General features: G+C 42.6%; 1 protein-coding gene across 1 annotated transcript in view; it reads right to left on the reverse strand.

Annotated features, from left to right (window-relative positions):
• The window catches only part of zc4h2 (zinc finger, C4H2 domain containing), a 42,227-nt gene extending 31,828 nt beyond the window's left edge, over nt 1–10,399 (reverse strand). Inside the window, exon 1 of the mRNA XM_060832129.1 lies at nt 10,263–10,399. Coding sequence (XP_060688112.1) covers nt 10,263–10,315 — 53 coding nt within the window. The 5' untranslated portion in view covers nt 10,316–10,399. The remainder of the gene's footprint in view (nt 1–10,262) is intronic.
• Between the last annotated feature and the right edge of the window lie 14,833 nt (nt 10,400–25,232).

Consider the following 25,232-nt stretch of genomic DNA (forward strand, 5'->3'; position numbering starts at 1 on the left):
CACTGAGGAACATTATTGAAAAGGGACAATGAAGGATCGACAATGGAAAATATTTTTAAAGTGTGCATGGATGACAATTTTTCATTCCCATCTGGCACAAAAATCAAACAAGAAAGATGGTCCAGCTATGACTAACAAGGGAAATTAGGGATAATATTCAATCCAAGACAGGGCCACACAAATTGACCAAAAAAAAAATCAGCAGACTTGAAGGTTAGGGGTAGTTTGATTTACACAAAGGAAGACAAAGTGAAAGATTAAGAAGGGGTGAATAAAGGTACGAGAGTAAGCTTGGGGGTCATTGCAATCTGATTGCAAAAGCTTCTGCAGGTACGTGAAAAGAAAAATGTTAGTGAAGACAAACGGCTCATGGTCAGAAAAGGGGAAATTGTAATGGTAAACAAAGACATGGCAAACTAATTAAATATGTTTCTTGGTTCTGGCTTCACAAAAGACGACACAAATACACCTCAAAAATATTGGGGAACATAGAGACAAGTGAGATAGAGGAACTGAAGGAAATTAGTATTGGTAGGGAAATTGATGGGATTAAAGTCTGTTAAGTCATCTGGGCCTAATAATCTACATCCCAGAATGCCTTAACAAGTGTCCCTAGAAATATTGGGTGGAACGGTTGTTATCTTTCAAAGTTCTGTAATGCTGGAACAGTTCTTGTGGATTGAAGGATTGCTAACGTAATCCCACTGTTTAAAGAAAAGGTAAAGAGAAAATAGGGAATTATCAGTTGGTTAGCCTGACATCAGTCAGCAGTGGAGAAAATTCTTGAGTCCATTTTAAACTGTTTAATAGCCCAGCACTTTGAAAACAGTAACAAGATCAGACAGAGACCACATAGATTTATGAAAGGAAAATCATGTTTCACAAATCTACTGGAATGTTTCAAAGATGTAACCAATAGAGTTGACAGGAGGGGCCAGTGGACGTGGTTTGCTTGGATTTTCAGAAGGTTTTCAATGAGGTGCCATGTAAGAGATTAGCATGTAAAATTAAAGACCATGGGGTTACAGGCAGTGAACCAACATGGATAGAGAACTGGCTGGCATTCAGGGGAAATAAACATAGGAATAAATGAGTCTTTTCTGAGTGGTTGACAGTAAATACTGGGTTACCGCAGGGATCAGTGCTTGCACCCCAGCTATTCATAATATATATCAATAATTGATATGAAAGAGCTAAATTTAATATCTCCAAGTTTATAGATGGTACAAAGCTGAATGGGAGGCTGAACCGTGAGGAGGATACAGAGATATTTCAGTGTGACTTGGACAAGCTGAGTGAACGCACAAATGCAAAAGAAGGGGCGGCACGGTGGCACAGTGGTTAGCACTGCTGCCTCACAGCGCCAGAGATCCGGGTTCAATTCCTGCCTCAGGCGACTGACTGTGTGGAGTTTGCACGTTCTCCCCGTGTCTGCGTGGGTTTCCTCCGGGTGCTCCGGTTTCCTCCCACATTCCAAAGATGTGCGGGTCAGGTGAATTGGCCATGCTAAATTGTCCGTAGTGTTAGGCAGGGGGTAAATGTAGGGGTATGGGTGGGTTACGCTTCGGCGGGTCGGTGTGGACTTGCTGGGCCGAAGGGCCTGTTTCCACACTGTAAGTAATCTAAAAAAAAAGTATAATGTGAATAAAGTCACGTTTGTCCATCTTGTTAGCAAAAACAGGAAGGCAGATTGTAACCTTGATGGCAATAGATTGTGTAAAGGGGGTAGAGATCTGAGTAGCCTTTTGTACCAATTGCTGACAGTAAGCATTTAAAGGGATGTTTTGCTGCAATTGTACAGGGCCTTGGTGAGACCACAGCTGATTACAATTTGCAGTTTTGGTCTCCTCATTTGAGGAGCAATATTCTGGCTGTGGATGAAGTGCAATGAAGTTTACCAGGCTGATTGCTAAGATGGTAGGACAAACAGATGAAGAAAGATTGGACTGGTTAGGACTTTTTTCACTGGAGGTTAGAAGAACGCAAGAGACATCTCATAGATACCTATAATACTGCCACCATAAATACTGCCACCAGGACAAGCCACCATAAATGCAGAAAAGATGTTCTCAGTGCCCAAGAAATCCAAAGCCAGGGGTCACAGTTTAAAGGACATGAGGTCAGCCATTTGGAACAAACATGAGGATCATCCAGAGACTGGTGAGCCTGCAGAATTCTCTGTCAAAGAAAGTGATTAAGGCCACAACTTTGAATATTTTAAAGAAAGAATTAAGGCTAAAAGGGATCATAAGGTATGCAAGAGAAAGCAGGAATAGGTACTGTGTTGGATAATCAACTATGCTCCAAGTGTTTTATTGTTCTATGAGACCCCTATCCTGATCATTCAGTCCTAATCCCACAAGTCTGCTGGTGACCCAATTTCTGCTCCTGGCTTTCATTCCAGCCAGTCTTGCAAATAATTCACTGTTCAGGTATTGTCCAAATGGTTTATATGTGATTTTAAAAAAAGCTACAAAACACTGGAAACAATTCTTTGGCTATTTAATGTTAGAAATGCCTGTAACAAGTTTCCTCCCATAAAACTACTTTCTGTCTGGAGCTCTGGGGTGTTGTACTTTTCATGTGGCTCCTGTGGAACTAAAAGGACACTGTAACTTGGCAAAAGAATTTACAAATACCAACCATGAAGCACAAAATACCAAAGGAAAATATGATTTCATTTAAGCTATAAATTTAAGCTGTAATAAACATCCTGAGTTCACAGTACTGTATGGTTGGAGGAATCTTTCAAATTGCTGAGAATGGAGTTCTTTATACCAAGGTTGCATTTAGAACAGTCGCCTCCAACATTTTTAAGCTCGAGATCACTTTCTGAATTTAAATGCAACCCAATTATCCACAGAAGGAAATATAAAGTAAACAGCTTGTTTTCCAATTTATATAAATGAAAACTAAGTATATACAATTATTAATTTTGTCCTCTAATCACGGTGTGCAAATAGATTTCAATCTGGATAAATATGAGATGATGCACTTGGTCAGGACAAACAAAGCAAGAGAATGCATGATGAACGGTAGGATCCTGGGTAGCACCAAGGATCAGAGGCACCTGGGTGTGAATGTCCACCAGTCCCTTAAGGTAGGAGGAAAGGTAGATAATGTAATTAAGAAGGCATAAGGGATACTTACCTTTATTAGCCAAGGCATAGAGCTTAAGATAAGGGAAGTTCTGCTGATTGGTTATGTTGGCCACAGCGAGAGTATTTTGTCCAGTTCTGGAATCCATATTACAGAAGACATGTGATTGCACTGGAGAGGGTGTGGATTTACCAGGATATTGCCTGGTCTAGAAAGTTTTAGTTGCGAGGTGACTGGAGTTGGATCAGGGAGACTGAGGGGGTACATGTATAAAGTTATGGGGTCATGAATAGGGTAGATAGGAAGAGACTGTTCCACCTTACTGGAGAGATAAATGACTGGGGGCCATAGATTTAAGTCAAGGGGCAGGAGATTTAGAGGGGATGTAAGGAAAGCATTTTTTTTTTACTGAGTGTGGTGGGAAACTGGAGTTCACTGTCTGAAAGGGTGGTAGGCAGACACCCTCACAATATTTAAGAAGTACTTCGATATGAACCAAGGTATACAAGGCTAGGCCAATTGTTGGAAAATAGGGTTAGAATAATTAGAATCAATGCGTCAAAGAGAACAGGCGGAGGAGCAGGACTAGTTGAGCTGCTCTTGCAAAGAGGTTGCATGGGTATGATGGGTTGAATAGCCTCCAATTGGCTTCACATCAGTTCCTGATGTATTTCAACTTCATTTGTTTGCATTAACAACACAAAAGGTGCATTACTCTGCAATGATAGTTCATCTGGACCAAACTGAAGCATGCTAGAACAAGCTGGCAAAGCCTCTTAAGAGCATTCACATTGCCTAGTCTGCAATTGGCAGCAACGTCTGGAACAGAAAGTCAAAGCAGCAGTGTACCAACCAGATTGCCAACCACTACAGGTGGAACCTTGGAGCAGCCAAGTAGCTTAGAGGAAGGATTGCTCACAAGGTACTTGGATGCTATCCTTGAGCATGGTAATGGGCATTAGTCAACTTAGCCTGCCCTAAGCCATAACAGAATAATCATAATAATAATGAAAGACGTTATTGGCTTAGCAGAATTTGACGTCAGAGTTGGTGAACTTGCCATGCTAAGGGATGTCAAAGATACACCTTAGACAGTGAAAGAGGAATCTGTTCAGCTGCTTTTCCTGCCTAGTACTTGCTGTCCAGGTCCCACCATCATAAAAAATTGCACTGAGCACAAGTTTGCAGACTTGTATTTTGTTTTCATTCGGACTGCATTCCATCAGTCATGTTTGGATGTGACAGCTACAGCATTTTTATGAAGTGTGAATCTCAGCATCAAGTGACAGCTGCTGGTGAGAGTGGGATCTAGATATGTGAATCTACCAACAACCTCCAGCATTACACTATCACACTGTCAGTATTGATGGGTGGCAGCATCCTGAACCATATCATTTTTGGGACCCAAAACTGATCACAATATTCCAAATGTGGTCTGACCAAAGGTTTATACAACTTCAACAGTACATCCCTGCTCCATATTCCAGCTCTCTCAAAACATGCAGTGGGCTCCTTTGTTCATAACATTTCTCTTGCTGCTGTAAGACTGAGAAGATCATTTCAATTACAGGCCTTCCAGTTTTGATTCTACACTGAGATTTGGGGTAGATGCATTAGAGTCATAGAGATGTACTGCATAGAAACAGACCCTTCGGTCCAACCCATCCATGCTGACCAGATATCCCTACCCAATCTAGTCCCACCTGCCAGCACCCGGCCCATATCCCTCCAAACCCTTCCAATTCATATACCCATACAAATGCCTTTTAAATGTTGCAATTGTACCAACCTCCACCACTTCCTCTGGCAGCTCATTCCATACACGTACTACCTGCTGCGTGAAAAGGTTGCCGCTGAGGTCTCTTTTATATCTTTCCCCTCTCACCCGAATCCTATGCCCTCTAGTTCTGCATTCCCCGACCCCAGGGAAAAGACTTTGTATATTTATTCTATCCATGCCCCTCATAATTTTGTAAACCTCTATAAGGTCACCCCTCAGCCTCCAACACTCCAGGGAAAACAGCCCCAGCCTGTTCAGCCTCTTCCTGTAGCTCAAATCCTCCAACCCTGGCAACATCCTTGTAAATCTTTTCTGAACCCTTTCAAGTTTCACAACATCTTTCCAATAGGAGGGAGACCAGAATTGCACACAATATTCCAACAGTGGCCTAACCAATGTCCTGTACAGCCACAACATGACCTTCCAACTCCTGTACTCAATACTCTGACCAATAAAGGAAAGCGTACCAAATGCCTTCTTCACTATTCTATCTACCTGCGACTTCACTTTCAAGGGGCTATGAACCTGCACTCCAAGGTCTCTTTGTTCAGCAACACTCCCTAGGTCCTTATCATTAAGTGTATACGTCCTGCTAAGATTTGCTTTCCCAAAATGCAGCACCTCACATTTATCTGAATTAAACTCCATCTGCCACTTCTCTGCCCATTGGCCCATCTGGTCCAGATCCTGTTGTAATCTGAGGTAACCTTCTTTGCTGTGCATTACACCTCCAATTTTGGTGTCATCTGCAACCTTACTAACTGTACCTCTTATGCTGGCATCCAAATCATTCATGTAAATGACAAAAAGTTGAGGGCCCAGGACCGATCCTTGTGGCACTCCACTGGTCACAGGCCTCCAGTCTGAAAAACAACCCTCCACCACCACCCTCTGTCTTCTACCTTTAAGCCAGTTCTGTATCCAAATGGCTAGTTATCCCTATATTCCATGAGATTAAGCCAGGCTTTGCAGTGTGACAAAGCAAATATGAGCAAATGCTTTTCCCACAATGTCCAACAAGATTGCTGTTGCAAATTGCCGTGGATGTTCATCTCCTTTCACAAGGTGGCATGTTTGCATCACGTAATCTGGAGTGGACAGTTAGATATGTTTGCACAATATTGCATGTGTGTCAGGCTTGATGATTTCAGTCTGTTGCAGCAGCAGCAGTACCTGGATCATTGTCCATAGTAAACTGATAAGAAGCTTTACTAACTCTTTTCATGCAGTTTCAGAATTCAGCTCTGCCAATATTTCCTCAATGACTGTATCCTCCTTAAAATAAAATACAAAGCAGTGTTCCTCGAGTTTCCCTGTCTGTATACAATATCCAGTGATGACACTATAAGATCATGAAGCATAGAACCAGTCGGATTCAGGGTCACTCAGCTCCTGACCTCGTTACGGCCTTGGTACCAACGTGAATAAAAGAACTAAATTCCAGAGGTGAGGCAGAAGTGACAGCCCTAGACATCACAAGGCTGCATTCGACCAAGTGTAGCATCAAGGAGCCCTAGCAAAACTGAAATCAGTAGGTATCGGGGCAAATTCTCTGCTGGTTGGAGTCATACCTGGCAGATAGGAAGATGGTAATAGTGGTTGGAGGTCAGTCATCCCAGCTCCAGGGCATCTCTACAGGAGTTTCTCAGGGTAGTAACCTCGGCCCAACCATCTTCAGCTGCTTCATAAATGACCTTCCCTCCATCATGTCAGAGTAGAGATGTTCGCCAATGATAGTACAATGTTCAGCACCATTCGTGACACCTCAGATACTGAAGCAGCCCATGTTCAAATGCAACAATATGTGGACAATATCCAGGCCTGGTCTGACAAGTGGTAATTTACATCCAGGCAGTACAAAATTCAAGAAATGATATCACCAGCGAGCAACAAACTAACTTCCACTCCTTGATATTCAATGGAGTTACCATCACTGAGTTTCCCAGTACCAACATACTCAGGGTTACAATTAATGAGAAACTTAACTGGACTTGCCACATAAATACAGTGGTTACAGCAGCAGGTCCGAGGCTAGGAACACTGTGGTGAGTAACTAACCTCCCAAGTGCTCAAAGCTTGTCCATTATCAACAAGGCACAAGTCAAGAGAGTGTATTGGAATACTCCCCACTTGCCTGGATGAGTGCAGTTCCAACAACACTCAAGAAGCTTGACACCATTCAGGACAAACAGCCCACTTCATTGGCACCACATCCAATAGCATCCACCTCCTCCACCATCAATGTAGCAGTGATGCACTACAGAAATTAACCAAAAATCCTCAGGTAGCATTTTCCAAACCCGTAACCACTTACAACTAGAAGGACAAGGGCAACAGATACTTAGAAACGCTGCCACCTGCAAGTTCCATTCCAAGCCACTCACCATCCTGACCACTATATCACCATTCCTTCACTGTTGCTGGGTCAAAGTCCTGGAATTCCCTCCCTAAGGCCATTGTGAGTCAACCTACAGTTGGACTGTGTCATAGCAGCTAACTACCACTTTCTCAAGGGCGACCAGGGATGGGCAATAAATGCTGGCCAGACAGCACATCAAATCTGTTCCACCATTCAATGAGATTATGGATGATCTGATAATCCTCAACTCCACTTTCCAGCCTTTTTCCTAGAACCATTGATTCCTTTACAAATTAAAAATCTGTCCATCTCAGCCTCTAAGCTTTCTGTGGTAAAGAATTCCATACATTCACTACCCTCAGAGAGAAGAAATTCCTCCCTTCCACTGTCTTTGATTTCAATGCAGTCACTTTCTTTGTTAATGGACATGTTGTTCCATTTTTTAACCCTTAGTACCTGTAACCTATTTTGAAAATCCTGGAAATACAAGGTTGTAACCAATAGCCACTGACATAGTGCTTAGCAGTCTGTTGGACTTTATTAAAAGTCACTTTTAATGCATTCAGAGACTTCTCGCTCTAATCACTCTTGTTATTAAGGAGAACAGACTACTTAACTTCAATGACAGATTTCATCTGAGGTGTGAGTTTTGAACCAGTTTATTTCTGTTCTTGCTTCCCATATTTTGAGACTGTGGAATTATATAGTGTCTTGAAACAGGTTTCTTTCCATTTCACTTCTGCACTCTGTTTGGGAATGCCAGAGAGTACATGATCTGTTAAGCCAAGGCATAGTTTCTTTTTAAATGGATAGGCAGTACAGTTGGTGTTGATATGAGGATTCCATTTCTGCTTTCATGAAACTTCTTCAGGTGTTGCTCCCTAATCCTGGTTCACAATGAGTGATTTGTATCACTGTCAGTTCTGCGGTAGCCCCATGTGTTAAAAATTTTGTTGAGAATCAAATCTGGTGGCAATCAATTCCAACTGGTGACAACGCCTAAATTTTGGATCTTTCTATGACACCCTGTGGCATGATGTGTTCTAAAAGAGGGTGCTGGTTATACAAAGCTCATCATGAGTGCAAAATGCAAGTAGTTTCTTTCCAAACCATAATAACCAAGATCAGTGTGCCATACCTTACGGTCCATGCCCACTCTTGTACTGAAATCCCCCAGTAGTTAGAGATGTTCTTATGTAGCACACTGCTGATGTCAATGTCAAACTCCACAAAATTGGTCTTTCACCTCTATCATATAGTGCAGTGCACAGATTGGACCATAGGTACAAATAAGAAGCTAATTTACCCTGTTTGAGTTGAAAAGCAGATGGAGAGTACACACTCTGAACTATTTGTGGAGGGTTGTACCAAATAGTAACAAATGTCTTACCTCATAGCCTTTGCCTTGTTCGCATGTTTCCCTTGAACTCTTTCTCTGTCAGATGAACATGCAATGTTTTTCTTTTAATGATCCACTCTCAAGAGCCTGGCCTCTTGTACAGAAGCTATGTCAAGCCTAACAACTTCTGTCATTGTTCTTCGGTGAAACTAGAAGCTTGGGCAAAAATTAGGGAGACTCAATGCTGCCCAAACATCTCTAACTCCAAGCTGCCACTTTTGGAATATTGTGTGCAATTCTGGTCTCCTTCCTATCAGAAAGATGTTATGAAACTTGAAAGGTTTCAGAAAAGATTTACAAGGATGTTGCCAGGGTTGAAGGATTTGAGCTTTAGGGAGACGCTAAACAGGCTGGGGCTGTTTTCCCTGGAGCATCAGAGGCTGAGGGGTGACCTTGTAGAGGTTTATAAAATCATGAGGGGCACGGATAGGATAAGCAGACAAAGTCTCCTTCCTGGGGTGGGGGAGACCAGGAGTAGAGGGCATAAGTTTAGGATGAGAGGGAAAAGATATAAAAGAGACCTCAGGGGCAAGTTTTTTCATGCAGAGGGCGGTACGTATATGGAATGAGCTGTCAGAGGAAGTGGTGGAGGCTGGTACAATTGCAACATTTAAAAGGCATCTGGATGGGTACATGAATAGGAAGGGTTTGGGGGGTATATGGGTCAGCTACTGGCAGGTGATACTAGATTGGCTTGGGATATCTGGTTGGCATGGACAAGTTGGACCGAAGGGTCTGTTTCCGTGCTGTACATTTCTAAGACTCTATGACTCTAAGTGCAAAGTTAAACAATACATTTAACATTGGACTGCAGGAGTTGCCATAAAGATGACAGATTTGGACAGCAGTTCTTCTTTGGGCTCCTCTCCACAGCGCTCAGAGTGTACTCCCTGACCCTTCAACTAAGGACATCAGTTGCATTTATACAGCACCAGACAAACCTACATTTAAAGACTGAAAACTCAACATCTCCCGTTTCACAATGGGCTCTCCGATAACAACATTAATGAACAGCCAAGTAAGGCCTGACAACTTTGCTCGTTCTATTTGAAAACCACACAGGGCGCAATTTGTGAAAAGTTTATGGCAATTTCTAAATCTGGGTCAAGAGTACATCACCAGGGGTGGTCCTCTCGAATGGAAAAGGCTTTTCGATAACAAGCACTTTTAAAAAATGAATCTGCAGCGTATTTAGTTTCTGAATCCGTATTGTCTAACGGAACTAGTACGCAGGGCAGGAGTCACAGAGCAGTGCTCAGAGATTCCGGCAGAAAGCACAATTCCGGCTGCTGTTCATCTGGTCAAACAACTGTCAACATCAGGGAACTCTTTAATGCTCCGATTTGTGAGCAGCGAAACAAATCAGAGGCTTGTTTAAGAGTAAAATCTAAAAAAAAACGCTCAATATTTACTCGGAGTGAAATCTGACAGATGTGTAAATCTATTCTGGCCACAGTGGCGGGGTATATACTGAATAATGTTCACAAGAGTTTTAAAACAGTAAAGTCTAAACTGAATACCACCATTGCAAATAAGGGATAAAGCATCAGCCCACATTTCATTTGGACCACGTTCTCGAAGCTAAAGAAATGCATTGACGATGCACTGAAGTACTTTATCCTTACCTTATTTCCTTAATGCTTTCCAATTTGCACATGATCTCCTGCTCGTCGGTCATATTGCTTCCAGTTGATGTGCAGTCAGAATGTGAAAATGCTAACAAAAGAACTCTGTCTGTGGTTGTTCAATGCATCAGCGAACATGTACAGTCTGTAGGAAGCCGGGAGTTGCAGTCTTTTCCACTGAAAACAGAAAGAAAGCTCTCGAGTATAAACTACCACTCCCGGCAGGCTGTCTGTGATTCCTCACTTCCTGTGCTTTAGGACTTCACGCGGAACGTGGGAAAAGCAACCTCTCCTTAAATTAATTGTTGCACTTCAGTTCCAAGATTTATTTAATGATACATCCTTAAAGTGGGACTGATTTGAAGTGAGGCTACTTATTTTGGATTTGGAATGACGGTTTTTAATATATAAGCAGCGTATAATATAATAAACAAAAAGAACTGCGGATGCTGGAAATCTGAAACAAGCAACAGTGTCGGAGAGACACAGTAAGTCTGGAAGCATCTGGCGAGAGAAAAAAATGTTTCGAGTTTAGTCACCCTTAGAAACAATTTTTAAAAACGGTGTTTCCCATTCTTTGAAAAGCCATCTATATAAAAGAATAAAAAAAACTGCCAAAATTGAATAAAAGGGGAAAATACTAAACCAGAATTAATGCAGCATCTGGAAAAAGAAATGTACAGATTAAGATTGGAATGTAGCCATTTCATCTGAAAATCTGAGGCCTATCTCATTCTTTCTAGTATAAATATTTTCTGTAGTCGTTATTCAAAATTAACAGTTTTAATTAGTAAATCTGCAACAGAAGGAGCTGCTAACATTAAGGGAAAATAAATAGTTTGGAGTCACACATTACAAATCCTGACAGTGGAAAATAACAAATCCTAGGAGTGAAACACCGAAACAAAATGGTATAATGTTCCCTCCAAATCCCAAGAATCCATTTGAAAGCATTGGAATTTCTAGGCATGGTCCAGGAAATTCTTTAACTGTAAATGATGACTGACCTTAACCAACAGAAGAGTAATTCAGGATTATTTTGTTTAATTATATCATAGAACGCAGCTCACCACCACTACCTTCTCAAGGGCAACTAGGGACAAGTAATAAATGATAGACACCACCAACACCCACATCCCACAAACAAATAATAAAACTGTGTTCTCTTATTGAATATAGAAATAGCAGTTGGCCATTCAATCACGAACTATGTTCTGCTGGTCTGTGACCATTTTAGTGCATTGGGTACATGTATGGACGAGAATGGAGTAGTGTAGGTTAGATGGGCTTCAGATTGGTTTCACAGGTTGGTGCAACAGCGAGGGCCAAAGAGCCTGTACTGTGCTGTAATGTTCTATTTTCTAAATGAGAAAATGCTTTGAAAATCTGAGGCACAAAGGGATTTGATTTATTTATTTATTTATTTTCACTTGTACCAAAGTATAGTGAAAAGCTTTTGTTTATGAGGAATACGGGGAGATCATAGTAAGCAAGTATGTACAGAACAAAGGATTTAGACAGAGGTATGCAAGTTACATTGCACAGGACATACAAGAGAGATCAACATTAGCAAGATCAGCATTATTTGAGGCTAGAGAGTCCATTCAGTAATCTAACAATGGCTGGAAAGAAGCTGTTCTTGAACCTATTCGTTCATATATTCAGGTCTCTGCATCTTCTGCCTGTTGGAAGAGGTTGTAGGAGATCATTACCAGGGTGTGGGGTCTTTGATGATGTTAGCAGCCTTTCTGTGGCAACAAGCTGTGTAAATAGAGTCCATTGATGGAAGGTTGGCTCCCATGATGGCCTGGGGTGTGTACCTCATCACCTCAGGGGATCTCCCATCCACCGCCTCCAACCTCATAGTCCCACAACCCCGCACCGCCCGTTTCTACCTCCTGCCCAAAATCCACAAACCTGCCTGCCCCGGCCGACCCATTGTCTCAGCCTGCTCCTGCCCCACCGAACTCATCTCCCAATACCTCGACACGGTCCTGTCCCCTTTAGTCCAAGAACTCCCCACCTACGTTCGGGACACCACCCACGCCCTCCACCTCCTCCAGGATTTTCGCTTCCCCGGTCCCCAACGCCTTATTTTCACTATGGACATCCAGTCCCTGTACACCTCCATCCCCCATCACGAAGGACTCAAAGCCCTCCGCTTCTTCCTTTCCCGCCGCACTAACCAGTACCCTTCCACTGACACCCTCCTTCGACTGACTGAACTGGTCCTCACCCTGAATAACTTCTCTTTTCAATCCTCCCACTTCCTCCAAACTAAAGGAGTTGCCATGGGCACCCGCATGGGCCCCAGCTATGCCTGCCTCTTCGTAGGATATGTGGAACAGTCCATCTTCCGCAACTACACTGGCACCACCCCCCACCTTTTCCTCCGCTACATCGATGACTGTATCGGCGCTGCCTCGTGCTCCCACGAGGAGGTTGAACAGTTCATCAACTTTACTAACACCTTCCATCCCGACCTGAAATTCACCTGGACTGTCTCAGACTCCTCCCTCCCCTTCCTAGACCTTTCCATTTCTATCTCGGGCGACCGACTCAACACAGACATCTATTATAAACCGACTGACTCCCACAGCTACCTGGACTACACCTCCTCCCACCCTGCCCCCTGTAAAAACGCCATCCCATATTCCCAATTCCTTCGTCTCCGCCGCATCTGCTCCCAGGAGGACCAATTCCAACACCGCACAACCCAGATGGCCTCCTTCTTCAAGGACCGCAGATTCCCCCCAGACGTGATCGACGATGCCCTCCACCGCATCTCCTCCACTTCCCGCTCCTCCGCCCTTGAGCCCCGCTCCTCCAACCGCCACCAAGACAGAACCCCACTGGTTCTCACCTACCACCCCACCAACCTGCGCATACAACGTATTATCCGCCGCCATTTCCGCCACCTCCAAACGGACCCCACCACCAAGGATATATTTCCCTCCCCTCCCCTATCAGCGTTCTGCAAGGACCACTCCCTTCGTGACTCCCTTGTCAGATCCACACCCCCCACCAACCCAACCTCCACCCCCGGCACCTTCCCCTGCAACCGCAGGAAATGTAAAACTTGCGCCCACACCTTCACACTCACTTCCCTCCAAGGCCCCAAGGGATCCTTCCATATCCACCACAAGTTCACCTGTACCTCCACACACATCATCTATTGCATCCGCTGCACCCGATGTGGCCTCCTCTATATTGGCGAGACAGGCCGCTTACTTGCGGAACGCTTCAGAGAACACCTCTGGGCCGCCCGAACCAACCAACCCAATCACCCCGTGGCTCAACACTTTAACTCCCCCTCCCACTCCACCGAGGACATGCAGGTCCTTGGACTCCTCCACCGGCAGAACACAACTACACGACGGCTGGAGGAGGAGCGCCTCATCTTCCGCCTGGGAACCCTCCAACCACAAGGTATGAATTCAGATTTCTCCAGCTTCCTCATTTCCCCTCCCCCCACCTTGTCTCAGTCGGTTCCCTCAACTCAGCACCGCCCTCCTAACCTGCAATCCTCTTCCTGACCTCTCCGCCCCCACCCCACTCCGGCCTATCACCCTCACCTTGACCTCCTTCCACCTATCCCACCTCCATCGCCCCTCCCCCTAGTCCCTCCTCCCTACCTTTTATCTCAGCCTGCTTGGCTCTCTCTCTCTTATTCCTGATGAAGGGCTTATGCTCGAAACGTCGAATTCTCTATTCCTGAGATGCTGCCTAACCTGCTGTGCTTTGACCAGCAACACATTTGCAGCTGGGCTGTGTACACCACCCTCTGTAGTTTCCAATGATCCTGGGCAGAACAGTTGCCATACCAGAGACTATGCTTTCAATGGTACATCTGTAGAATTGGTGGAGGTCCTTATGGACAAATTTCCTGAGTTGCCTGAGGAAGAAGAGGCATTGTTGTGCCTTCTTGACGATGGCAACTACACAGGAAGACCAGAAGAGATTGTCTTAACAGTCCTAGTTTCAGATTCTCTTAAGGTTTTATTTATTTATTTGTGGGAGGTGGGTATTGCTGGCTGGTCAGCATTTTATTGTCCACCCCCTGTTGCCGTTGAGAAGTTGGTGGTGAGCTGCCTTCTTGAACCGCTACAGTCCACCTGCTGTGGGTTGGCCCACGATACCATTAAGGAGGTAATTCCAAGATTTTGACTCAGTGATAGTGAGAAAATGGTAATATAGTTCCAAGTCGGGATGGTGAGTGGCTTGGAGGGGAACTTGAAAGTAGTGATGTTCCCATGCAGATTAACATGCAGATTCAGTTGGCAGTTAGGAAGGCAAATGCAATGGAAATGCAATTCATTTCAGGGGGGTGAGAATACAAGAGCAGAGAAGTACCACTGAATCTGTATAAGGTTCTGGACAGATTGTATTTGGAATATTGTGAGCAGTTTTGGGCCCCATATCTAAGAGAGGACGTGCCGGCCTCGAAGGAGGTCTGGAGGAGGTTTACAAGAATGATGCCAAGGATGAACAGCTTGTCATATGAGGAGCAGTTGAGGACTCTGAGTCTATACTCAATGGAGTTGAGAAAAATCAGTGGGGTTCTGATTGAAACTTACAGAATAATGAGACATGTGTGGAATGTGCTGCCAGAGGAATTGGTGGAGGCTAGTACAATTGCAACATTTAAAGGCATTTGGATGGGTATATGAATAGGAAAGATTTGGAGGGATATGGGCCGGGTGCTGGCAAGTAGGACTAGATTGGGTTGGGATATCTGGTCAGCATGGACAGTATTGTCTGTTTCTGTGCTGTACATCGCTATGGCTCTAATAGAAGCATAAACCATGATTCTTCTGTAGATAGTGCCATCTTTGAAATGTAGCTATATTCCAGTTACTCACAAGGTGCAGTGACCAAGCAGAAGATCAATCTTCAAGACAACAAGTCTGAAGCTATAATTTTATGTTTCTTTCAGAGCTGACTGCCATACAATTGATGAAAAACACCTGAATCTCTAAGTACTTTTACACAGTTCACCAAAAACATCTTAACTTTCACTTCAGTAGGTCCTAGTCAGTGAAAAAAGTATCATATCATGGATTTTGTCAAGACACAAATGATTTGATAGCTATGGAACGTTGATTTAGAAGAAGAACAATAAAACAATGCAGCGCAGAACAGGCCCTTTGGCCCTCATTGTTGTGCCAACCTGTGAACTAATCTAAGTCCATCCCCCTACACTAAACCATCAGCATCCATGCGCCTATCCAAGCATTGTTTAAATATCCTTAACGTGGCTGAGTTAACTACATTGGCAGGCAGGGCATTCCACACCCTTACCACTCTCTGAGAAAACAACCTGCCTCTGACATCTGTCTTAAATCTATCACCACCACCCCCCCCCCAATTTGTAGCTATGCCCCACGTACAAGCTGACATCATCATCCTAGGAAAAAGACTTTCACTGTGTACCCTATCTAATCCTCTGATCATCTTGCATGTCTCTATCAAATCCCCTCAGCTTGCTTCTCTCCGATGAGAACAGATCCAAGTCTCTCAGCCTTTCCTCATAAGACCTTACCCCCAGACCAGGCAACGTTCTGGTAAATCTCCTCTGCACCTTCTCCAATGCTTCCACATCCTTCCTGTAATGAGGTGACCAGAACTGTACACAATACTCCCAAGTGTGGTCACACTAGCATTTTGTATAGTTACAGCATGACGTTACGGCTGCAGAACTCAATCCCTCCGCCAATATATCTAACACACCGTATGTTTTCTTAACAGCACTTTCAACCTGGGTGACAATTTTCAGGGATCGCCAAGATCCCTCTGCACATCCACACCACCAAGAATCTTTCCATTGAAGCAGTACTCTTTCTTCCTGTTATTCTTCCCAAAGTGAATCACCTCACATTTATCTGCATTGAACTCCATTTGCCACCTCCCAGCCCAATTTTGCAGTTTATCCAAGTCTCCCTGCAACCTGCAATATTCTTCCACACTGTCCAATACTCCACCGAACTTAGTGTCATCTGCAAACTTACTGACCCATCCACCTAGGCCTGCATCTATGTTATTTATAAAAATGACAAATAGCAGTGATCCCAAAATAGATCCTTGTGGTACACTGCTAGTAACCAGACTCCAGGCTGAATATTTTTCCTCAACCACCACTCACTGCCTTCTTACAGAAAGCCAGTTCCTAGTCCAAACTGCTAAATTACCCTCAATCCCATGCCTGCATTTTCTCCAACAACCTACCATGTGGAACCTTATCAAAGGCTTTACTGTACACCACGTCAACTGCCCTACCCTCATCCACATGCTTGGTCACCTTCTCAAAAAAGGTTCTAGATTAGAGTGGTGCTGGAAAAGCACAGCAGTTCAGGCAACATCCGAGGAGCACGAAAATTGACGTTTTGGGCAAAAGCCCTTCATCAGCCTCAATTCCTGATAAAGGGCTTTTGCCCAAAACGTCAATTTCCCTGCTCTTCAGATGCTGCCTGACCTCCTGTGCTTTTCCAGCACCACTCTAATCTAGAATCTGGTTTCCAGCATCTGCTGTCCTTGTTTTTGTCACCTTCTCAAAAAACTCAATGAGGTTTGTGAGACATGACCTGCCCTTGACAAAACCATGTTGACTATCTGAAATCAAATTGTTGCTTGCTAGATGATTATAAATCCTATCTCTTATAATCCTTTCCAAAACCTTTCCTACAACAGAAGTAAGTTTTACTGGTCTATAATTACCTGGGTCATCTCTACGGTCATTCTTGAACAAGGGCACAACATTTGCAATCCTCTAGTGCTCTGGTACTAAACCTGCAGACAATGACAACTCAAAGATCAAGGCCAAAGACTTCAACATCCCCTCCCTAGCTTCCCAGATAAATCCCATCCGGCCCAGGGGACTTGTTTACTTTCATTACTTTTAAATTTGATAACACCTCTTCCTTACTAACCTTGATCCTTTTTAGTCTAATATCCCGTATCTCATTCTTCTCCTCTACAATATTCTCCTTTTTAGGAGTAAAAACAAATGAGCAATATTTGTTTAGCTCCTCTTTGATCTCCACAGGGTCCACACACAACTTCCCATTTCTGTCTTTGACTGGCCCTATTCCTGTAGGCCCTATTCCTACCCTAGTCATTCTTTTATTTCAGTCATTGGCTTTATTAAATATTTATTATCAAAAGTCCATTTCTGAGGAATGATTACCTAATTTCAGAAATTATCCTATCTGCTATCTAGCAGAAGCTATTCATCATCATGTGCTTTTGTTTGTGATGATCATTGAGGTAGATCAATTGGGCTTCTCAAACTCAAATGCCTAATGGATGATAGATCCCCTGGCCCTGATGGCTTGCATCCTGGGATCCTAAAAGAGTAAGCTACTGTGATAAAAATATAGTCAGAGAGATGTACTGCACAGAAACAGATCCTTCAGTCCAATTTGTCCATGCCGACCAGATATCCTAACCTAATCAAGTCCCATTAGCCAGCACTTGACCCATATCCTTCTAACACACTTTCCTCATTCCTGATGAAGGGCTTATGCCCAAAATTTCCTGTTCCTCAGATGCTGCCTGACCTGCTGCACTTCTCCAGCAACACATTTTCAGCTCTGATCTCCAGCATCTGCAGACCTCACTTTCTCCCCATATCCTTCTAAACCTTTCCTACTCATATACCTATGCAGGTGCCTTTTAAATGCTGCTATTGTACCAACCTCCACCACTTACTCTGGAAGCTCATTCCATGTATGCACCACCCTCTGTGTGAAAAAGTTGCCCCTTAGGTCCCTTTTATATCTTTCCCCTCTCGCCCTAAACCTATGCCCTCTAGGCTCCCCCACCCAAAGGAAAAAACTTTGTCTATTTATCCTATCCATGCCCCTCATGATTTTATAAACCTCTATAAGGTCACCTCTGAGACAGGTAAGAAGGGGTAAGATTCAGGAACTTTGGATGACGAAAACAGAGGAACTTCTCGTCAAAAAGAAGAAGGCAGCTTACGTAAGATGGAGGAAGCAAGGATCTAGCACAGCTTTAGAGGATTACAGACTTGCTAGAAAGGAGCTCAGAAATGGACTGAGGAGAGCCAGGAGGAAGCACAAAAAAAGCTAAGCAAAAAGGCTTAGGGAGAACCCAAAGGCATATGTGAGGAATAAGAGAATGACTAGGGAGAAGTTAGGGCCGATCAGGGATAGCAGAGAGAACTTATGCATACAGTCTGAGCAGATAGGGGAAGCCCTAAATGAGTCTTTTGCTTCAGTTTTCACCAAGGAAAGGGAACTTGTTGTAAATGAAAACTTTGAGGAGTTGGGATACAGTCTTGACTAGCTCAAGATTGATGAAGTTGATGTGGTAGAAATTTTGGAAAATATTAAGATTGATAAGTCCCCAGCGCCAGACCAGATTCATCTTAGGCTGCTCCGGGAAGTGAGAAAGGAGGTTGCTAAGCCGCTGGCAAGGATATTTGCCTCCTCACTCTCCACAGGAGTCGTACTGGAGGATTGGAAGGAGGCGTATGTCGTTCCTCTTTTCAAGAAGGATAATAGGGAAATCCCTGGCAATTACAGACCAGTCAGTCTTACATCTGTGGTCAGAAAAGTTTTGTAAAGAATTCTGAGGGATAGGATTTGTGACTATTTTGCAAAGCATAGGCAGTCAGCATGACTTTGTGAGGGGCAGGTCATGCCTCACAAATCTAATTGAGTTCTTTGAGGAGGTGTCAAGACAGGTCGATGAACGTCCCCCATGATAGGCTCATTCATAAAGTCAGGAGGTATGGGATACAGGGAGATTTGGCTATCTGGATTCAGAATTGGCTGGCTGACAGAAAGCAGAGAGTGGTTGTAGATGGAAATTATTCTGCCTGGAGGTCAGTGTTGAGTGGGGTCCTGCAGGGCTCTGTTCTTGGGCCTCTGCTCTTTGTAGTTTTTATAAATGAATTGGATGAGGAGGTTGAGGGGTAGCTTAGTAAATTTGCAGATGACACAAAGGTTGGAGGTGTCGTTGATAGTATAGAGGGCTACTGCAGACTGCAGCGCGACATAGACAGGATGCAGAGCTGGTCTGAGAAATGGCAGATGGAGTTCAACCTGGATAAATGTGAAAGGTTGAACTTGAATGCTGAATATAGGATTAAAGACAGGATTCTTGGCAGTGTGGAGGAACAGAGGTATCTCGGTGTGCAGGTACATAGATCCCTCAAAGTTGCCACCCAAAGGATTGTTAAGAAGGCATATGGTGTTTTGGCTTTCATTAACAGGGGGATCGAGTTTAAGAGCCATGAGATTTTGCTGCAGCTCTACAAGTCCCTGGTAAGACCACACTTGGAATATTGTGTCCAGTTCTGGTCACCCTACTATAGGAAAGTACAAAGGTTTTGGAGAGGTGCAAAGAAGGTTTACCAGGATGCTGCTGAATTGGAGGGCTTGCCTTATGAGAAAGGTTGAATAAGCTCAGACTTTTCTCACTGGAGAGATGGAGGAAGAGAGGAGACCTGCTCGAGGTGTACAAAATAATGAGTGGAATAGATAGAGTCAATAACCAGAGATTTTTCCCCAGGGCAGGTTTGACTGGTACGAGGAGTCATAGTTTGAACGTATTAGGAGGAAGGTATAAAGGAGACGTCAGAGATAGGTTCTTTACGCAGAGAGTTGTGAATGCATGGAATGCATCGCCAGCTGTAGTGGTGGAAGCAGAGTTATTGGGGACATTTAAGTGACTGCTGGACATGCACATGGATAGCAGTGAGTTGAGGGGTGCATAGGTTAAGTTACTATACTTTACATTAGGATTAAACCTCAGCACAACATCGTGGGCCAAAGGGCCTGTTCTGTACTATGTTCTAGTCACCTCTCATCCTCTGACATTCCAGGGATGCATTGCTTGTAACTTTTCAAAAATCCATGGATTCTAGTCAAGTGCCCAAGGATTGGAAAATTACCAATGTGACACCCCTCTTCACAAAGGGAGTGAGGCAAAAAAAATGAGTAAGGTGAGTTTAACATCTATTGTTGGATATATGTTGGAATCAATTTTTAAGGAAGTAATATCAGCACATTTGGAAAATCATTGTCTAATCAATCAGAGTCAGCATGGCTTCATGAAAGAGAAATCATGTCTGAATATAAGGTAACCAATAGATATGTTGTATTTGCAGTTTCAGAAGATGTTTGAAAGGTAGCCTGAAAAGGTTAAGTCATAAGGTAAGAGCCTATGGTGTTGGAGGTAATATTTTGGGCAGGAAACAGCCAGTGAGAATAAGGGGTTCTTTTGTAGGTTGGAAACATCTATCCAGTGGGGGTTCCAATAGGGATCAATGCTGGGACCGAGTATGTTTACAATATATATTTATGACTTGGAGGAAGGAAGTGAATATACTCCAGCCAAATTTGCAGACAACACAAAAATAGGTGGAAAGGTGGATTGTGAGAAGGATTCAAAACAGTTTACAGAGAGATATTGATACATTAGGTAAATAAGGAAAAAGTTGGCATATGGTGTGGGAAAAGGTGAAGTTGTTCATTTTGGAAGGGAGAACAAAAGAACAGAATACTATTTAAATAGAGAAAAATTGCAGAAAGCCGCAACACAGAGATTTGGGGGTACTTGTGCACAAATACAGAAAGCTTGAACACAGGTGTGGCTGGTAATCAGGAAGTCTAATGGAATGTTTTAAGAGGGTTCGAATATTGGAATAGTGAAGTCTTACTGCAATTGTACAAGATGCTGCTGAGACCACATCTGAATTACTGTGAGCAATTTGGCTCCCTTATTTAAAGAAAAATATCATTTCATTGGGAGGAGCTAAGAGAAATTTTACTAATATGGAGTAATAGTCTTATAAGCAAAGGCTAAGCAAGTTGGGAAACTACTCTCTGGAACTTGGAAGAACAGGAAATGATCTCATTAAAACATAGTGGATTCTTAAGGGGCTTGACAGGGTAAATACCGCAAGGATGTTCCCTCATGGTTGAATCTAGGACCAGTGGGCATATTCTCAGAATAAAGGGGTGCAAACATAAGTCTAAAACAGGAGAAATGCCTTCTCTTGGAGGGTAGTGAGACTTTCGAACCCTTTGCCACGGAGAGCTGTGGGAGCAGACTCTTTGCGTATACTTAAGGCTGAGATAGATAGGCTCTTGATCAGTAGAGAAATCAAAGGTTATGTGAAAAAGGCAGGAAACTGAATGTGAGGAACATCAGATCAACCATGATTCTATTGAATGGTGGAGCAGCCTAGAGGGGCTAAACAGCCCATTCCTGATTCTGTTCCTTATAGCCTTATGGTCTTCTCAAGGATCTTGCTGAATCTATCACCAAGGTGAAGGTTTACATCACTCTTTTCATGGAAAACAACATTAAATTCACAGAGCATACAAGTTTCAGCCATCAGTTGAGTTCACATTTCAAACTCTGAATGTTTCTATGTCCTGGTGGTGTATTTTCAAGCTCTACATCATTTGCAGCAAAATCTCTGCACCCTGCAATACTAATAGCTCTTCCCCCACAATTGCAGCTAGGTTTCATGAAATCAGCAAGTCACCAACAAAGTTATTACGGTTGACATAAACGAAGTACAAGCTGAAGGATGTTGCTGCACTCACAGGGGAAATAGCAAATGCGCTTGTGGTAATTTATCAAAATTCATTTCATCCTGGGATGGTTCTGGCTCTTTGGAAAACAGCAAATGTGATGCCAATGTTTAAAAAAGGAGGTAGACAAAAGGCAGATAACTATATGAAAGTCACATCATGTTTAACTAATTTACTGGAATTCTCTGAAGACATTACGTGCACTGTGGAGAACAGGGAACTAGTGGATGTGATGTATCTGGATTTCCAGAAGTCATTCAACAAGGTTCTGAACAAAAGGCTGCTGCATTAGATAAAAGTGCACAACATTACGGGTAATGTATTCGCACAGATAAAAGATTGGTTAACTAACAGAAAACAAGAATTAAGAGGGGATAAATGGGTGCTTTTATCATTAACAACCAGTGGCTATTGATGTGTCTTTGGAATCAGTGTTGGGACTCCAATGTTTACAATTTACATAGATGATTTACCAAGTGTAGTATGTCAAAGTTCGCAAATGACACTAAACTTTGTGGTATGGCAAAGTGTGCAGAGGATACTGAAAATCTGCAGAGGGAAATAGCTTAAATGAGTGGGCAAGGGTCTGGCAGATGGAGTACAATGTTGGTAGATGTGAGTTCATCCATTTTTGTAGAAGTAACAGCAAAATGAGCTAATATTTAAATGGTGAAAAATTGTAGAATGTTGCTGTGTAGAGAGACCTGGGTGTCCTTGCGCATGAATCATAAAATGTTGGTTTTCAGGTGCAGCAGGTAATTAAGAAGGCTAATGAAATATTGTCCTTCATTGCTAGATGGATGGAGTTTAAAAATAAGGAGGTTATGCTGCAGCTGTATAGACTGCGGGTGAGGCCACACCTGGAATACAGTGTACAATTTTGATCTTCGAAGAGAAAGTGAGGTCTGCAAATGCTGGAGATCAGAGCTGAAAATGTGTTGCTGGAAAAGCGCAGCAGGTCAGGCAGCATCCAAGGAGCAGGAGAATCGACGTTTCGGGCGTAAGCCCTTCTTCAGGACCCCGAAATGTCGAATTTCCTGTTCCTTGGATGCTGCCTGACCTGCTGCGCTTTTCCAGCAACACATTTTCAGCTACAACTTTGATCTCCTTACTTGAGAAAGGATATACTGAGACTGGAGGGCATGCAGAGAAGATTCATTAGGTTGACTCCAGAATTGAGAAGGCTGGCTTCTGAGGAGAGATTGAGTAGACTGGGACTGTACTCATTCTCATTTAGAATAATGAAGGGGGACCTTATAGAAACATATAAAATTATGAAGGGAAGAGATAGGATAGAAGCAGGGAGGTTGTTTCCACTGATAGATGAAACTAGAACTGGGGGCATAGCCTCAAAATAAGGGTAAGCAGATTTAGGACTGAGTTGAGGAGGAACTTCATCCAAGCAATTGTGAATCTGTGAAATTCCCTGCTCAGCGAAGCAGTTGAGGCTATCTCATTGAATGTTTTTCAGGTAAAGATTGATGAATTCTTAAACAGTAAAGGATGTAGGGTTATGGTGAGCGGGCAGGTAAGTGGAGCTAAGGCCACAAAAAGACCAGCCATGAAGTAGGCTCGATGGGTCAGATGGTCTGCTCCTGCACAATTTCTTATGTTCTTATGTTCAAACTCAGTTCATTGTGAGCTGTGATGACGGATTTAGATTGTGTTTTTTAAATACGCTAAAAAGATGCATTTGAGTTTGGGTGCTCCTAAAACAGAACTATATTGATGTAGAAGATTCAAATACTTGTCAAATTTGGAACACAGGCACTTAGCAAAATTAGATTCTTCAGAAATTAAAAGAACACAACTAAGTTTTTGCTGACTGAAGACTAAATATTATTTGATCTCATTAAAAAAGTAAGTGTGCACAAAGCAAGTGGTATGCAGTGATTAAAATCTAGTTTCTCTTTCAAGTTATGTGCTAAAATGATCAAATTTTGGCAATAAGATGTTCATGTGTGTGTTGGTGTGTCTAAATTGTCCACAACCCCATTATAGAATCATTACATAGCAGTTTTCTTTTTAGTTATGTGCATGTAATGATATTTCTGCACAGTTATTATTGTTTGAGAAGATGAAAACTGATAAATTGGGAATGAGAAAGGTTTGAATATGAAAATTATACCTTTTGAAAAGCCAGTTAGCAAGTGAGCCATGAAGATTAGGAAAGTTCCAGTTTTGATCACAGCTCTGGCAGCACTGAAGGAGCTAAAATTAGCATTATTATTCCTGAACTTCAAAAGTGAAAATTATCCAAAGTCCCTCCCTGTTTGGTACTCAGCAATTCCTCTCAGAAAAAAGAATGCCTGTATTTTCTGAAACAGTTGAATGGACTTCGTCATAATGCTTCACACAACCAATTTCACCCATTGCTATAATCCATCTTCACCCTCTTCTGATGGCCTCACTTCTTTCTCTCACTATATTGCAAGTTACAGGGAATTACTTAAGTGAACTGACCAGTTGTTGCTATGTGAGCTTAACTGAATTTTGTACAAGTACAGCTAATAGGTAAGGAACACTGTACAATGTCACATTATTTCCGGTCAGTCTCATGTTTCTGTATCAAATTGAGGAGGACCTAATTCAGAAGTGGCAGAAGAAATCAAGGAAATCTATAAGCAACAATTATTCTGTGTAAAACTGACATAAATTAGTTAGACCTGAATTCTTCAAAGAGAAAGCATAACACCACCTCCACATGATAGTTATGCCAAAACTCACTCGGGCCAATAGTTCATGAAGATTGAGCTGTGCAGATTGTTCTGAAGAGTGCAATACATTCCGAATACAATGATTTTATACCACAGATATGCTTATGGTATTGAATGTATAAAACAATAAATATATTTTTAACTCAGACTCTTAATATTTTTATTAAACAGCTTGACTAAAACACTGTTGGAAGCATATTAAGAAGTTGTCAGCACTTAACAGCACTCATACAATCAACACATGTAAGGTTAAAATAACTGGATATTTATTTACAAGGCATGACATTAATCTGCCATATGTTTTAGTAAAATTTAGTAATTCATTTAAAGTAGAGAAAAGAGGAAGGTTGCATGAATACATTCAGTGTTTATCTTTTGGTTATTTCTTGTATTTTGAATCCTGTCATGACAAACTATTATTTCCTGTGTTTTTTTATATCTTATTAGTTCTCAGGATGTGAGCATCATTGATGGGATGACCATTCTTGGTCCATTCCAACTATTCTATAAACAGGCAGTAGTTGTCCATCAACAACTGGGTGACTTACTAGGCCATATCAGAGTCAACTACATTGATGTGGGTCAGGACTCAAATGCAGCAGGCCAGATTAGGATGGCAGGTTATCTCCCCAAAATGCATTAGTAAACCAGAACAAATTAATAAATTTAATGATCATAATTAA

The sequence above is a fragment of the Hemiscyllium ocellatum genome, chromosome 11 (assembly GCF_020745735.1).
Source record: "Hemiscyllium ocellatum isolate sHemOce1 chromosome 11, sHemOce1.pat.X.cur, whole genome shotgun sequence".
Lineage (NCBI taxonomy): Eukaryota > Metazoa > Chordata > Chondrichthyes > Orectolobiformes > Hemiscylliidae > Hemiscyllium > Hemiscyllium ocellatum.